This window comes from Dioscorea cayenensis, chromosome 9, assembly GCF_009730915.1.
Source record: "Dioscorea cayenensis subsp. rotundata cultivar TDr96_F1 chromosome 9, TDr96_F1_v2_PseudoChromosome.rev07_lg8_w22 25.fasta, whole genome shotgun sequence".
Lineage (NCBI taxonomy): Eukaryota > Viridiplantae > Streptophyta > Magnoliopsida > Dioscoreales > Dioscoreaceae > Dioscorea > Dioscorea cayenensis.
In genome coordinates this window covers 198,708-214,234 of record NC_052479.1, presented here as the reverse complement: position 1 = coordinate 214,234, position 15,527 = coordinate 198,708, and the positions used below count along the sequence as shown (strand labels likewise).

At 36.2% G+C, this 15,527-nt stretch overlaps 5 protein-coding genes and 1 non-coding gene across 6 annotated transcripts; 2 read left to right on the top strand and 4 right to left on the bottom strand.

Moving 5' to 3' along the window:
- Positions 1-809: 809 nt before the first annotated feature.
- On the top strand, positions 810-4,561 carry LOC120269427 (protein GRAVITROPIC IN THE LIGHT 1). The gene is made up of 5 exons (XM_039276760.1): positions 810-941; positions 1,047-1,160; positions 1,915-2,558; positions 2,634-3,024; positions 4,019-4,561. Exons 1-5 carry the CDS (start codon positions 898-900, stop codon positions 4,401-4,403), a joined length of 1,578 nt encoding a protein of 525 aa, XP_039132694.1. The 5' UTR covers positions 810-897; the 3' UTR covers positions 4,404-4,561.
- Positions 4,562-4,628: 67 nt separating this feature from the next.
- Positions 4,629-7,660, bottom strand: LOC120268252 (mitochondrial uncoupling protein 1-like). Its single transcript, XM_039275693.1, has 9 exons — positions 7,470-7,660; positions 6,970-7,188; positions 6,799-6,877; positions 6,566-6,699; positions 6,384-6,482; positions 6,153-6,257; positions 5,902-5,976; positions 5,132-5,218; positions 4,629-4,911 (listed from the first exon to the last, which is right to left on the bottom strand). Exons 1-9 carry the CDS (start codon positions 7,551-7,553, stop codon positions 4,876-4,878), a joined length of 918 nt encoding a protein of 305 aa, XP_039131627.1. The 5' UTR covers positions 7,554-7,660; the 3' UTR covers positions 4,629-4,875.
- Positions 7,661-8,468: 808 nt separating this feature from the next.
- Positions 8,469-11,577, bottom strand: LOC120269448 (60S ribosomal protein L35a-3). The gene is made up of 5 exons (XM_039276777.1): positions 11,483-11,577; positions 11,349-11,384; positions 11,034-11,262; positions 10,897-10,939; positions 8,469-8,686 (listed from the first exon to the last, which is right to left on the bottom strand). The coding sequence occupies exons 1-4, from the start codon at positions 11,512-11,514 to the stop codon at positions 10,898-10,900; spliced, it is 339 nt and encodes a 112-aa protein (XP_039132711.1). The 5' UTR covers positions 11,515-11,577; the 3' UTR covers positions 8,469-8,686; position 10,897.
- LOC120269617 lies at positions 9,684-9,768 on the bottom strand. Its single transcript, XR_005539263.1, has one exon. It is a non-coding gene; the product is annotated as a small nucleolar RNA SNORD36 (small nucleolar RNA).
- A 551-nt stretch (positions 11,578-12,128) lies between the features above and the next one.
- Positions 12,129-12,481, top strand: LOC120268362. The gene has a single exon (XM_039275793.1). The coding sequence runs from the start codon at positions 12,179-12,181 to the stop codon at positions 12,443-12,445; it is 267 nt and encodes an 88-aa protein (XP_039131727.1). The 5' UTR covers positions 12,129-12,178; the 3' UTR covers positions 12,446-12,481.
- LOC120268361 (50S ribosomal protein L18) lies at positions 12,480-14,899 on the bottom strand. The gene is made up of 3 exons (XM_039275792.1): positions 14,722-14,899; positions 13,780-13,943; positions 12,480-12,964 (listed from the first exon to the last, which is right to left on the bottom strand). Exons 2-3 carry the CDS (start codon positions 13,885-13,887, stop codon positions 12,512-12,514), a joined length of 561 nt encoding a protein of 186 aa, XP_039131726.1. The 5' UTR covers positions 13,888-13,943; positions 14,722-14,899; the 3' UTR covers positions 12,480-12,511.
- Between the last annotated feature and the right edge of the window lie 628 nt (positions 14,900-15,527).

Genomic DNA, 15,527 nt, shown 5'->3' with positions numbered 1-15,527 from the left:
ATGTTTAATTTTATTAATAATATTTTTCCTTTGGCCAATGAGAAACTATTGGATGAAGACTTTTTTACATATACACAAGACATGCATTTCAATCAAGTAGACGATTCTATTTTGATAAGCAATGTATATAATCATATATTGATTTTGCTCTTAAAAACTTGTCTTTTTTTTTTTAATTAATTTGAGGATTAAAGTAAACTTTCTCCTAATTTGCTCATAGACCAAAAAGAATATAATACTATAGTTAAACAATCAAAATTGCATTTCTCTTATTAATGTAGAACATAAGGATTATTAGTGCTTCATTCTTATATACTCTCAAACTAGTTTACATACTCTCAAATTATTAATATATGATCAAGAAGTCTAGATAGATAGATATTGCACGTACACTGTCATTGAGAAATTAATAATTTGGTAGTAATGGACCCCAAAAAAGAAAGATATTTTAAGACCATAGGTCGGCAAACTTAACAAGAGTCTGATGAACAAGTAATATGGAACAGTGACCATTGTGCATCAAAAGCTAAACAATGAGAGAGCTCCAACTGGCAAAGCACTAACTGATATGAGAATTCTCTTGAACAGGAATCAGACCAAGAATTATAATGTCAAACAAATGAATCCAAAACAATAAAGATTATCAAGAATGCGTGTCTAAACTGAATTGTGTAAGTGCTGAGAATTAGTAGTCAGTGTCTGTTTGGTTTATTATGTGCACTGATGAAAGACTAGTTGTTATCCTTCCTGACAAGCATAGGTGGCATTCCAAAAGGGATGTTTTTTTTTTATAAGTTTATAAGAAGAACTTGTATGTTGAAGAGCAGTAAGTCATTGTAGAGAAGGTGGTCTATTTGCTTCCTTGTTTGTTAGTTTTACTTGTTTTACAGGATCAAGATGTTGCCATACTTGTGCATTGGTTTTGGTAAGCTGTTGCCCAGGTGAGTTTGAGTTTGAGTTTGATGATGGTGAATAAGGTTATTGTTTAATTTAATTTGATTTTTATTTTTGGGGTTTGATTGATTGGTGAGTTAATTTACTGTTAGGAATAAGAAGAGTGAGAGGATGAATAGGATTGAAGTGGTCAAGATGAGGAACAGGGGGTGTGACATGACACTGGAGCAGCATAATGTTCAACTGTTTACTCCTCTCAGATTCAGGTCAGCCTCACTGCTTTGACACTGTGTGTGTAGTAGATCAGTGATGTTTGATTTATGGATTTAATTAGTTATATGATCTTAATTCCAAAAAGGTGTTTGATTGTGATATTTAATACTTGAAATTTATATCTTTAACTCAGAAATATAATTTAGAGGAGCTTAAAATTTATAGCTTAGGATGGAATTGTGTGTTTTAAAATTAGCATTTTATTTGTATAAATTCTTCATGCTGTGTATCTAAATGACTTACTTAAATTAGTGAGTAATTTTTTTTGGCTTTAGAGTACTCATCTAACTAGCTTTAATTTAATCATCTTGCCTTTAATGTTTGTATTCTAAAATATCATTTATATTTATATATATATATATATATATATATATTTTGTGGATCATAAAGACATAGAAAAGGAGTTGATATTAAAGCTTTCCTTAATGACATGCCAAACCAGAACCAGAACATAAGCTTAACTTAAATAAAATATCTAGCTTAATGTCCAATTTTTATTTTTTTTAAAAAAATAAAATAAAATAAAATTTCCCACTAATAACTACTCCCACAGCACCTGACCAGTTAGAGTATTTATTTAACATGAATTAAAATAAGTATATAAATATATAGATATATACACAAAGGAAGAGAAAAAGACAGGTGAGTTTTTGGCACGTGGGAAGGGTTTAAGAAATTAAGTTTGACTGGAATCAAAGTGAGAGGACACGTGTGAACTCAAGTGAGTGTGTGGGTATATCTCTTCAGGAACGAAGAAGAAGAGATCGGAGAGACGAAAACGAAGAAGACGAAGACGAAGACGAAGGAAATGGCGAGCATCTCCGATCTCATCCACCGCGTTACCTCCACTTGCCTCACCCACCCCATCGCTCGAGCACATGCACGACGAGATGTAATCGAAGACGAGGAGGAAACCATTGAAGAAGAAGAAGAAGAAGAAGAAGAGTTGGATGGGAATGAGGAAGAAGAAGAAGAGGAGAGGATTATGGAGAAACCTGGGAGGATAAGGGACATGGAAACCCTAATGGTGGAGGTCTTTGAAGCGGTGTCAGTGATGAAAAGGGCGTACATCAGTCTACAAGAAGCGCACTGTCCGTGGGATCCGGAGAAGATGAGGTTCGCTGATGGGGCGGTGGTTTCAGAGCTGAAGAGGTTGGCGAGGCTTAGAGATCGGTTCCGGAGAGGTGGCATTGGAGTCTCAGTCGCCGCGGCGGCGCCGATTCGGGAGATGGTGGCGCCGTACGAGGCCGCACTGGAGGAGTTGAGAAGGGAGCTGAAGTTGAAGGAGACGGAGGTGGAGAACTTGAAGGAGAAGCTCAAGAGCCCAACGCCGAGAAAGAAGAGCCGATTCCATGGGAGCAAGAGGGTTAGCTGCTCCACCGCCCTTACCAGTAAAATCTCCAAAACCCTAACCCTAACAAACCCTAACAAACCCTAATTCTAGTGTTCTAATTGTCTAATTGCAGCGCCGGCACCGCCAACATCGGAGCTATTCGAGACGATAATGGAGCAGGTGAAGGAGGCGTCGAAGTCATTCACCGCGCATCTGCTCTCACTGATGAGATCAGCGCGGTGGGACATCGCGGCGGCGGTGAGGTCGATCATGGACGGGGACGGCGAAGGGGAGAAGGGGATCAATGGCGTGGAGCCGCAGCACGCGAAGCACGCGCTGGAGTCGTATGTGAGCAAGAGGATGTTTCATGGGTTCGAGAACGAGACGTTCTACATCGATGGGACGCTGGCGTCGTTGCTGAATCCGGCGGAGTTCCGGCGAGATAGCTACGCGCAGTTCAAGGATATACGCGGGATGGATCCAGCGGAGCTTTTGGGGATTTTGCCGACGTGTCACTTCGGAAGGTACTACTAGTACTAATACTCATAAATCTTATAATTATTTTTTTTTAACTTTAAATAAATAGATACATAATTTAAATATATTTTAAAGTTATTTATTGGCCCGTTTTAACATTTAATAATCTGGAGAGAGTGTTGCTGCTTATTTATTTAGGTTGAATATTAAAAAAAAAAAATCTCTTTTTTGTTTTGTTTTAGTTTTTATAATAAATAATTCTTGTATATTTATGTGGATCAATTGAATTGGGTGCATTTATTTAATTTAGTATTGTGATGATCATATACACATGGCACACCTTCTTTTTGTGTTAGTTCATGATGGTTTAAATGCACAAATTTATATAATTTTTTTAAATACATTTTTAAAAATATTGAAAAAAACACATGTTACTACTAGATCATTGTTTATTTTAATTTTTAAAATATTAAAATTTTTATTTATAAAGTAAAATATAATTTATCTTGAATTTTTTTTGTCATATATATATATATACGTTTTTAGTAAAAATGTATACATTTTATCAAAGAGTTTGGGTAGGGCATTAGCCCATTGCTTAAATAAGTTATTTTAAATTAGAATACTTGTATATCCATTGGAGAGATCTACCATCTTGACTCTTGGAAAATACGTGTCAAATATATATATATATATATATATATATGAGAGAAAAAGTATTTTGCGGACATTTGCCTCCGCAGGCGTACGCAGTTGATAATTGGGTTTTTTTTTAAAAAAAATTTTTGTACGGTCGATGTTAGTAAAAATAGAGTTTAATACTGTTTATATCAATTTTTAATTATACAGTACAGTAATTTTTGTTCATTTATAATTAATAAACTGTTGTATCTCAATCAGAAGATTGAACATATATATATATTACTAATTTGACATGATTGATCATATATATATATATATATATATATATTACTAATTTGAGATTGACACAGTAACACAACTCTCATGCTTAACACTTCCGCAACAACAAAAACAACACAGGTTTGCGGCGAAGAAGTATCTGGCGATCGTGCACGCGAAGATGGAGGAGTCGTTGTTCGGGGGTTTAGAGCAAAGGAGGGCAGTGATGGGAGGAGGGCACCCAAGAACGGGGTTTTACGGAGAGTTCTTGAGATTGGCCAAGGCTGTGTGGATGTTGCACTTGCTGGCATTCGCGCTGGAGCCGGCTCCGGCGCACTTTGAGGCCAGCAAAGGGGCCGAGTTCCATCCAGCCTACATGGAGAGCGTTGTGCGGTTTGCCAGCGGACGAGTTCCCTCTGGGCTTGTTGTTGGGTTCTCAGTTGGGCCTGGGTTTAAGCTTGGAAATGGGTCTTTGGTGCGGGCTAGGGTTTATCTTGTTCCTAAAGGACAGGTGCTTGTTGATTGATTAGTTTGTTTGTTGGGGTTGGTTAGACTTTTGTTGTGTACTCTGTGTACTGTTGTTGCTTATAATGTTTATCACAATGTTGGCACTTTTGCCTTCTTTTCTGGGCTTTTGGATGTGGATGACTTTTTCTTGGAATAAAGAGCATTTGTCCGGCTTCAGACTTCTGAGTCTCATGTATTTTCTTTTGAATCAATATCCTTTCATAATTAGAGAAGAAAAAGTATCGCAAGCAATTCACACCATTAACGCTTAAAATAAATTTTATTGCTGATAGAGAAATGGTAGTTGAGTTCCACCAAACATTTGACGCTTAGATAAACTATTTTCTGAATAAATTGATGCATCTTAAATGCCCCAATTAATCTCACCGGGGAAGAATATTAATGGTATCTCACCAATATTCAGCATTTAGGAAAAATCAGCTGAAAAACTTAAATAAAAATTATGGCCTTTGGTGCTGCACTTTGAACTGTCAATTTGGAGTTTCTCTCACAAAAATTTTTTTCACCTGTTGAGACAACACCAAATTAGTGGTCAGAATGTTTTCGGGGGAAAATCGCTTAAAGATCAATCATTAACAATGATGAGCAATGACTGCTTAGTTCTTTGGAAAACAAAATGACTCGAATGCATTAAGAAACCTTGGGTCACAGCAAAATAATGTTGCCCTTAGGGCAACCAAGAAATTCAAAAGAAAAAGGATCAATATTACAAGAAACAAGAATTACCTGTTCCAAAGTTAAGAACATGATCACATTCCATGATCCCAAGCGGCCGAAATTTGGAATAAAACCTTTGTAGAAAGCTAAAGGTCCCTGCAAATAAAAGAGAATATCCCTTAATTAATTGAATGCCACATGAAACCGCCCTTTAAATAACAACAAAAAAACTAATTGAGAACATCAACAAGCAAGCAGAAAAAGGTTGAGATTTTTGTCTTCAGAGAACATCATATCAAACGAAACAATATGCTTATGCTTTCATATATATCTATATATATATATATATCTTGGTAACAATTTAAGATTCCAACAGTGGAGAAAGTTGGTTGAATCAACTAAGCTATTACATATAAGAGATGCTCAGCAAAAAGACAATCAAACAAGGGATTCTTATCAACTAAAGTTTCCACTAATAATTGATGTTTAACCAGCAACCCACAGATTACACCAACTTTGGGGAAGCAGGGACTTAGCCTTCTAAACTATCACTTAAAAAAAAACAATCAGAGTTTGTAGACTCCAAGCATGCACATCAAATGCATAACCCATAGCTGATATCATTTTCCATCAAATTCATTTCCAAAAAATTGTCTCATAACATGAATACCTTAAACCAAGTCATTTTTGAGAAATTCATGTTGCACATAAGTGAAAAACAGCTAGAAAGGCTAAACCACAATACATCAACAACAAATTGCACCATAAACAGGTTTAGAAGTTGTAACATTGATTCACAAACTGAAGCACATAAAGGAAGATAGTGAAGGTTATCATACATCATTTTTGAAGGTCTTCACAAAACAATCGAGTGTATTTTTGTAGGCGGAATCTCCCATCATTCTGGACTTGACCTGAGACAAATTAGGAGCAAGATCAGATATCAAACAACGAATTAGCTTAGCCTTAGATCAGAAACTTATCACCAAACCAGCTTTTAATTTTAATGTATGAATGCATTCAAGGAAATGGCTAAAGAATTTTAACAAGACAAGAGTAAGGTAGTGACGTAAAGGATTTGAAAGCTTACCACATCAACCGGGGATCCAATACATACTGCAAAAAAACCAGCCCCAAGACCAGCTAAAAGATGTGTAAATACATTATCTGAAAATCCTGGAAGTTTAAGAATTGTCTGCACAAAAGATGAGATCAATCATTGATGCGGCAAACAAATGAAAGAAATGGAGATGTAAAGAAGAGAAAATATGGTGGCTGAGTAGCATATTTTCATTAGGAAAACTGACTATGATAATTGTACCTCTTTTATTTGATCATAGCTAGCTAATTCCGCAGCATTGATGATAGCATTTCGTGCAATATTTGGACCAACACCAGTCCACAGTGCTGCTAATCCCTCCTACATTTCAAAGTTTCAATTACTTTCAGTGTAAACCATTGTAATTTAACATTGAATAGTGACAACAAAACCACCAATATAACCTGTCTGACTATTGTGGAGTAAGCACTCAGTGCTCCTGAATAACGTTTTGGCACACCAGGTGGAAGCTTTCCTTCTGCTTGAAGCCTTACTTTTACCAGATCGGTGGGATTAGCCACTATAATCCCAAGAGCACCTGATTCCACAATAAAATTTCATTTAGCATATCAAAAGTCAATTACAACAATAAGGATTTTTTATTCCAACAAACAAATATATGAATATATATGCCTACCAGTAGTCAGCCCGGCAAGTATTTTCTTAGACAAAGGAACATCTCCAACAAAATTATCACCAACATAGAAGTTTCTCACCTGATGATCAAGCAAGAGAACTCAAGTATCACTTACACACTGAATGAAAATGGAAATCAAAGCATTAACTAAACTTGAAAGTTGAAACATACTGGCTCATACAACCCAATTCGAAGCCCACCGAAAATGCATTGACGATGCAAACCAGGAACAATGCCCTTCCAAAGCGCAGCCATGCCTTCTTCTCTCGCAATCGTAGCAACAGTACCCAACATTCCTCGGTATTTCGGTATAGCAAACCCATCCCCTGATGCTCCCTTCTTCTGAAGCTGAAGCCTCACTTTCGCAGTGTCCAAAGGGATGGTACACAACTGAAAAAACATCACACAAAATTAGCAAAGCTAGGGTTTTGCGAATCAAAACCAAAAAAGAGAAACGTATTCGTTGAAATAAAGTGCAAATAATAAGATTCCACTCGCTCTAAATCACCAAACATGAACCCTAAATCGCAAACCAGCCGAGATCGAGCACAGAGCATGATCCACAAAAGAAGGGAAAAAAACAATCCAATACTAAATTCTCGCCCAAATGGTAGACTCTCGTGAGCAATGATATAGATCACGGACAGTACGAAGGGAAGCAAGTGCAGTACCTCAGCGAAACAAGCGGCGATGGCGCTGCTGGCCAAGCGTCCGCCAAAGGAGATCTCGGCCTTCGATCCATGGTCGCCGCCCATTGTCGAGATTGGAAGGACGACTTCGGGGATGAAGCATATGAAAACCTAGGGATTCGAGCCTCGTTATATAGAACGAGAGAGAGAGAGAGAGAGAGAGAGAGAGAGAGAGAGTCGTGTTGAAAGAAAAAGGTGACGAAGATGGAGGCTGTTTAGGCAGGCAATGAATTAATCCTCGTCATCAACAACTGTGATTTATTGCAACTATATTTTGGTTATTTTTAATTTTTTAATTTTTTGATCAAATAAAGTGAATCATGTGACACTAATTTATTTGTAAAAACATTTTTATTTAAATTTTTTTAGTTATAAATATAATGGATAAGATTTATATTTTATCACATCAACTACTAACTAGAAGGGAATTTGGGAATATGTGCTTATTTTTTCATTGTGAGAAGGGCAAGTGGTGTTTGAGAATCTTGGCATCAAAGGTCTGAATTGTTCTTCATGGGCAGAGAACATCATTTGGATGGAGAACTTTTTCTGGAGTTGGTTCTGATTTAGCTTATGACTAGAAGCAGCAGATATTATTAATTTTTGTTGTTAATGAAATGGTAGACATATGATCTTATTAAACATATAGAATGGAAGTACTAAGTAGTATGTGGAAGTGATGTGTCCTGCACTCCTTGTTCGTAAATCATCATTAGTTTTGAAAGGAAGATGGTCTTTTGCATTATTTACACACACCCACACCCCCACATATAAACATATATATCTAACTATACTATCCAAATAAACAATGAGAACTCCACTACTATAGGAATCTGTAATCTTAATAAAGCACACAAAGATTCCACTGAATCAAGAAAGAGATGGGATATTGTTAGGGGTTGTGTTTGGATGTTGAGTTTCATCTTTGAATTAGAAATCAAATGTAGTTTTTTTTTTAAGGAGTTCAAATACAAACGACAATAAAATGAAGGGCAATATATATATATGTAGACAATAAATCAGAAAAGACTTCAAATGTAGTAAATCTGAGCATAAGTCCCAGCTTTCACTGAAAAGAGAGATTATGATTGTTAAACAATTGATAAAAAAAAAAAAAACACCAGTTCAGCAAAACCAGCAGGTTTTGTGTGCCAAACTCCAGCAACAACTCTTGCTCACCAGGAGACCCTCTAGTTGAACTGCAAAAAGAGTAAACAAGAAAGGGTCAAGCTTTGAAAGCAAAGTTTAGAAGCACAGATAGACATGATATTATGGTAATGCCATCAGTTGCGTTAAGCAAGACAAATTTACAATAATGCCTACCAATGGAGCTAAGGAGATGTAACTGAAGGGAAACCTAAGGAATCGAGGAGTGCCCAAAATTGGTTACATGTAAGAAACAATAAGATGACCAAATGAACAAGGCCCTGCACATTGCCATTTGAACACAGGAATGCTCCATAGTATAATATAGGATATGAAGTAATATATGTTTTGAGTATGGTACTGTAATGTTAAGGGCAATATATAAAAAAAAAAAATCTAATAGCTCCAAACTTAAAACAAGTAAGAGTGACAACAATCACAAATAAGAAAATATTGAACTTTAACAAGTGAGCAAATCATATAACAAAAGGTCATAAATTTATAAAGACTTTTAATTCCACCAAGAACAACTACCCTTAAGACATTAAGTTGGGAATTCCTAGTGGATGTAATTATATAAGAAAAATAAACATATACCATAAAGATATATTCACACACGTGATCATGAATCATGAATCATGAACCAGTGAAAATATTGAAAATAAGTAAAATCAGCTACAGCAAGAAGTCCATAACTTAGAATGCATGCATGATCACCCAAGAAGACTATAACTAATCCAATAATCAATAATATAACTATCATGTACATAGACAATGAAAACATAGTAATTATTCTGTTTTATTATAATACAACTACAAGCAGCTATTTGGCGGCAATGAACAATGAGCATCAGTTAGCTTTTTATTAAAAAAATATCATAAAAAATTTTATAAACACCAAAATGCACATCCTGCAAACTAATTACCATACAGTTATACTCACACAAAGTGACCATAAATCATGAACCAGTGAAAATATTGGAAAATAAGTAAAATCAGCTACGGCAAGAAGTTCATAACTTAGAATGCATGCATGATCATCCTGAAGAATGAGCATCAGTTTTAAAAAGCTCGATTTATCCAAAACTTCATTGAGATAAATCTCAGTATTGATCATTTAGGTCATCATATGCTCAATTCACCAGCACGCACACCAAGAAGACTATAACTAATCCAATAATCAATAATGTAACTATCATGTATATAGACAATGAAAACAGAGTAATTTTTCTGTTTTATTGTAATACAACTACAAGCAACCATTTGGTAACAATGAAAACAATAAGCATTAATTGGCTTTTAAAAAAAAAATATTACAGAATTTTTTTAAGAAACCAGAATGCGTATCCTGCTCATTAATTACCAAAATGCACAGAATGTGTACATGCACCCCCATTTTTTTGAAATAGTGGAAGTGCATATGCGAACCCTGTGTACTTTGGTAATTAATGCATAGGATGCGCATTTTGATATTTAATTTTTTTTTTATAATATTAAAAAAAAAAGTCATTTACAAGCAACCTCATTGAGACAAGTCTCAGTAGTGGTTATTTCTTTCATCCCTCACTCAATTCATCACCAAAACCAGAAAGAACAGGAATTAACTAAGTAAACATACAAAAGTTCAAATCAAACAACCAACGCCACTGGAAAAAAAAAACCAAGTCTACTGAAAGTTCAAAATGCCGCAAATTATGCAAAACATTGCATTCAACAAGAGATTAACTTGTCAATCTAAAAATTCACTGATATACTGGGACCGACCAAGTTTGGGTCATGTACAGCCTATAAACCTGGCCATGACATGTACCCAGGGAGTGGGTGAGCCTCTCAATGGTCAGGCCAAAGTAAGGCTCACTGGAGGCCCATAAGTATCCCTGCCATCTGCATCCAATTGATGCAGAATTCCATTGAGATACAATCCACGTATGTCCTTGTATACATTCACATCGAGTTGATGAATAAAACTATTAAAACAGCAGAACAGAAGTAAACAATGAAACATCAAACAATTAGATACAGAAATGTCACTACCATCTAAAGCAAACTTAATGTAAAATGATGAGTTATCAAATGCCGCACAATGGTATCTACCATTTTAAGACCTTCCAAAATTTGTCAACTTAATCAATCGAGCATTAATGCAACAGATGATGATTTCTAGTGCACAAAAACTTAGCTTTGCTCCTAACAATCAAACACTTCTAATAACACAAGCTTCAAAACATTGTTAAATTACATCTAATCAGCAAAACAAACTCACCTCAGATGTTGCTTGGGTACATGAAAACCCTAACCTTGGATCCCTGCATTCACCAACAGAAAACACACAAGGGTCATTAACTGGCAAAGGGAAAAATAAACAGAAAAGGTGCATATTAACTACTTGTCACTACTCACCATGGACTTTGGCGGCAAGTTGGACTTGAACTTAGCCCGGACAACGCCACTGTTTCCATGAGGACGAGTGACCTTTCCCCAGATGCACCGATAGTGAGATCCCTCCTTCTTGACCTTCGCTTTGTAGATGTAAGCCAGCCGCTTGCCGCAGTACCATCCCACTTCTTCCTTGGTGTTGACGCCCTCGATCTGGATCAACGACGTATTCTCCTTCTGATTCGACTTCGATCTGGCAATTCAACAAACATAGCATCGATGGTGAACAAAAATTTGAAGGAGATGAGGTGAGATGAGATGCGATGTGAGATCCTATACCTCTTGTAGCCGAGCACTGTTCCACGGACGTAAAGCCTGCAAATCAAATCGAGATTGTCAAAAGGATTGAGAAGGAGAAGGATGGATCGAGCTTGAGATCTGTAGCAATGGCGAAGAGCTAGAGATGATCTCACCGAACTCGCTCGCCTTGCCTGCCCTTCACCATGGTCGCAAGCGGCGGCTAAAACCCTACATGCCGGAACGAAGCTCCCAATATATAGAGTGCTTTTCAAAGGGCTAGATGGAAATGTGTTTCATATCAGCCGTTAGATTAAGATCAAACAGTCGTTTTATCTATTCGGAAGGAATCGACGGTCCTGATATTTTCCATTTTTATTTAAATTTTTAGATATTAGTTGTCTCTTTGGCTAGTTGAGACGGGTTGATTTGATTGGCGTTATTAAAATAAGTTAAAAATTTTTACAACATTTAAAAATAGTAGGTTTTAGTTTTTATCCAATTTGTATAAAATGTGCACACACGGGGCGCCATACAGCAGAATTGGCATTTCTATGTTTTCTAATATATTATGCAATCGATTACATGGAGTTAATATTTTTATTCAGATTCTTTTATATATATATATATATATGTAAATTATTATTTAAAATGAAATTAAGATTGAGAAAACACTATCAATCTAGTCCAAGGAGCCTTCCCATCCCGCCACGCGGCGATGGAAACCCATGCATGCGCGCTACGTGGAGTCTTGTGCGCATGCAGCCAGACAAATAAGAAGAGAAGACCGTGATTACTGATCAGTACTAGAGAAACACACATAATAAAAAGAAGACACAGCTGCTGGTAATTCATTCATTTCAGAGGCAACAATGGAAGGAGCTCAACAAGGAAAACAAGCAGAGAAAAGCACAAAAGAAGCTGAAGATGTGAAACTCCCAACAGAAACCAGCCCTTATGTTCAGCATGACAACATAGAAGAGTACAAGTCCCAAGCATATGGTGTCCAAGGCCACAAAACCCCTGTAGACCGGCCACACCACGGCGGCGGCACTGATGCTCCTACACTCTCCGGCAGTGGCCTTACCCAGGCTCAGACTAATGTTGTGGATGCCATCAATCGCCAGGGTGTTCCTTAATCATCTCCGTTAGAAATAAACGGATCTCTTTATGTTTTTGTTGTTTTAAACTCTAAATAAAAAAGTTCAATCAAGATAAACTTTGATGTCAATGCCGTTGTCAATGATAGACTGAACAACAGCTCTGATTTTTCCTTCAAACTTGTCACGTTCCCTTGGTGTGTAACTGGCAGTGTAGACATCAGCTTCTCTGGCTCTGTCAGCTAAGATCCGGCCAACTGCTAAGCATGCAGGGATGTCTGACCTGGACTGGATAACAGCTTTGATGTCTTTGGAGTTGGTGCCAGCAACTGCTACTTGTTTGCTGGTGACTCTGTGGGTGAGGGATGCTGAAACAAACCTCTTGGAGATGAAGACATCAAGGGTGAATGGTTCCATGTATGCTATTGTTCTCTGCTTGAATGAGACATGCTTGTGTGGGTTTTTAGATTTTTTCTCCTTCTTGTATGTGTATGGACGGCTGTTGTCATCGTCTAGGAAATCTTCAACTCCAAAGAAACTCCTTGGGGCACATACAACCTAAGAGACAAAATAACATTGCACTCAGAAACCGCAGTTATTTGGTTTCCTGATCAAAGGAACAGGATTTTCAAGTCATATCCAAGATTTTTGTTGTGTTAGATGTTATCAGGAAATAAGAATTAAATGCACATATGAAGACTGTAGCTCTAGAGATTCTGCAGTTTAAGATAAAAATTTGCTAGTCTGGATCGTTATTTGTTTTAACTGCCGAGAATGCAAAGAATACAAAACATGAAACAGATTTCACAATTCATAACCAGTATAATCTTAAAAAAGAAAACATATCACGTAGAAATTCTAAAATGGTCACTTTGGATGATCTTGGGCAGCAATAATAATATTTGTATATAAAAATTGACGCACAACACCAATCATAAGTTAACAAAATCATTGTCTACTATGCTTTCCACCAACAAAGCCACAGTGAAGTAGGATTTCATGACAAGCTTAAAGCTACATCCAGGCGAGCAAAAGAACAGAACAAATAGAGAGTAAAGCGGAAATTGCAAAGCTGCCCATGCATATCTCCTTCAAATGAAATACAACATGATAAATAGATCTCTTAATACTAGAACCAAGAAGAACTTCAAACAGAATTTTTATCTTAAAACCTAATACAAAATATTGACACAACAAACTTCTAATTTGACAATAATATCAATAAAGACAATAGCTTCATTATTTGTTCTTTGCAAGTACAATGTCCAGTGATGAATGCAAGCATGCATTTGTATCATCATCAACTGGGAAACATCAGAGCACATATCTTTTAATGAAGAAACAGATTGATGAAAACTTTAATAATGCACTACCTGTCCTTTGTGAAAGTTGCTTCTACAAACATAGAGAAAAGCCCCACTTCTCCATTCACCAGCCAGGGATACTTTCTTCCATGAATTGTTCAAGATACTCTTGAACATTTCTCAGTAAAAGTGGGTCTGTCCACAACGATGGTGCAATACCCGGTTGTAAACGCCTGAAAAGAACAACAGAAAAGTTTCAAACAAAAAGCAACTAACACCCTGCTCCAGAAAATACTCTGAACTAGAACAGAAAGAGGATGAAACAAAGCAGGATTGTGGAGGTTGCAACATAATGCTTATTATTCAGCTAATAAGAGAGAAAAGGAACTGAATCAATAACCACAAGTTCATGCTTTTCTAATTCAGCAAACAACAAAATCCAATATAAACCTCCAATTAGATCAAAATAATCCACGACATTCGAGCATAAGATCAATTGAGCAACTTGGAGACATCTGAAGAATTCCCAACACGCTTAACAATTTTAAAAACCCCCCAAAAATCACTAAACGACTAATAAACCCAAGCAGCACCAACAATTACAATCAATACATAACCAAACAGATGAAAGCTACAACCTTTCTGAAAGACCAATTCTAAATTAAACCCCTAGAAACTAGAACCACATAATCCATCAATAATTAAGGCATCTTCAGGGCAGTTACTAAGAAGTGAATTTTCTAGCTAAACAAAAAGAATACTGACGGGAAAAATGCGTTCTAAGGTGTAATGGAGTCTCCAATGGAGAATCATATCTCCCCATGTAAATCAAACATACAAATCCCCCCTTACTGCTATGCTTCCTCACCGCCGCCGTCATCACCACCACCTTCATCCTTTCTCGGCATCATCACCGGAAGAATACCACCATTGGCGCAACCACAAACAAATCTCCACCGACTACAAGAATGAGAGATGAATAGAGACGAGAAGGAAGCGAGAAAAGCATACCTAGAGTCCGGTGAACGGCGAGAAAAGCACAATTTCTAAGAAGCCGGCGTAGCCCGAATAGCGAGAGCGAAAGGGAGAGAAGGGTTTTACGATTTGAGAGGGAGGCTTGCATAAATCCTAATATTTATTTCGTAAATGAAATTTATTTAAAATCAATTTTTTTTAAGTCCTTTGTTTAATTAACATTTACACTTGGGTGTTTTGGCGAAATGAAAATTTAAGTTTATTTTTCCTTTTCAATTTAGCCCTTATTTATTATATTTACCATGATAATGTCATTTTATCTAATTTATAACTATCAATCATCTTTCTTAAAATTTATTTTATAGTCGTATCATTTACTTGTTGTTTTTATAAATGCCATATACAAAATAAATTATATGATTAATTTTTTATTTTTAATTTTTAGCCTATAAGTAAATGGACAAACCACAAACCCTCAATAATAATAATAATAAAGTAAATTTATAAAAATTCTTCATAAATTATAAATAGATTATTACAAAAATAAAATAACTATAATATAGATCTCTAAGTAAAATTACGTAGACTTATATGTTATTCAGCCCAATTTACCTTCATCTAGCGAGTCACTCAACGAAGCTGAAACCTTAAGTCCGTTTGTTTATTAGACTCATCAATATAATGAAATTCACGTTACATACATCTCAGAGCTAAATGCAAAAATATATAATTTCTTCGAGTAAAAATCTAAACCAGATTTCTGTCTACATGAAGCACAGAATAAAATGAAGACAAATAATGTATTCCAGTTTTTGGATTAAATATTATTCCATGCAGAACAC

Bases quoted from the DNA above. Each gene is read 5' to 3' on its own strand.
- LOC120269448 (XM_039276777.1), bottom strand. From the start codon at position 11,514: ATGGTGAAGGGCAGGCAAGGCGAGCGAGTTCG. The intron at 11,385-11,482 runs GTGAGATCATCT...TTTGATTTGCAG, and splicing joins AGGCAAGGCGAGCGAGTTCG to GCTTTACGTCCGTGGAACAG. The intron at 11,263-11,348 runs GTATAGGATCTC...TTGAATTGCCAG, and splicing joins ACAGTGCTCGGCTACAAGAG to ATCGAAGTCGAATCAGAAGG.
- LOC120269427 (XM_039276760.1), top strand. From the start codon at position 898: ATGTTGCCATACTTGTGCATTGGTTTTGGTAAGCTGTTGCCCAG. The intron at 1,161-1,914 runs GTCAGCCTCACT...ATATCTCTTCAG, and splicing joins TTTACTCCTCTCAGATTCAG to GAACGAAGAAGAAGAGATCG. The intron at 2,559-2,633 runs GTAAAATCTCCA...GTCTAATTGCAG, and splicing joins CTGCTCCACCGCCCTTACCA to CGCCGGCACCGCCAACATCG.
- LOC120268362 (XM_039275793.1), top strand. From the start codon at position 12,179: ATGGAAGGAGCTCAACAAGGAAAACAAGCAGAGAAAAGCACAAAAGAA.
- LOC120268252 (XM_039275693.1), bottom strand. From the start codon at position 7,553: ATGGGCGGCGACCATGGATCGAAGGCCGAGATCTCCTTTGGCGGACGC. The intron at 6,258-6,383 runs GTACAATTATCA...TCTTTTGTGCAG, and splicing joins GCTATGATCAAATAAAAGAG to ACAATTCTTAAACTTCCAGG. The intron at 5,219-5,901 runs GTATGATAACCT...TTTTATTTGCAG, and splicing joins TGAAGACCTTCAAAAATGAT to GGACCTTTAGCTTTCTACAA.
- LOC120268361 (XM_039275792.1), bottom strand. From the start codon at position 13,887: ATGTTCAAGAGTATCTTGAACAATTCATGGAAGAAAGTATCCCTGGCT. The intron at 12,965-13,779 runs GTAGTGCATTAT...TTTGTCTCTTAG, and splicing joins GCAACTTTCACAAAGGACAG to GTTGTATGTGCCCCAAGGAG.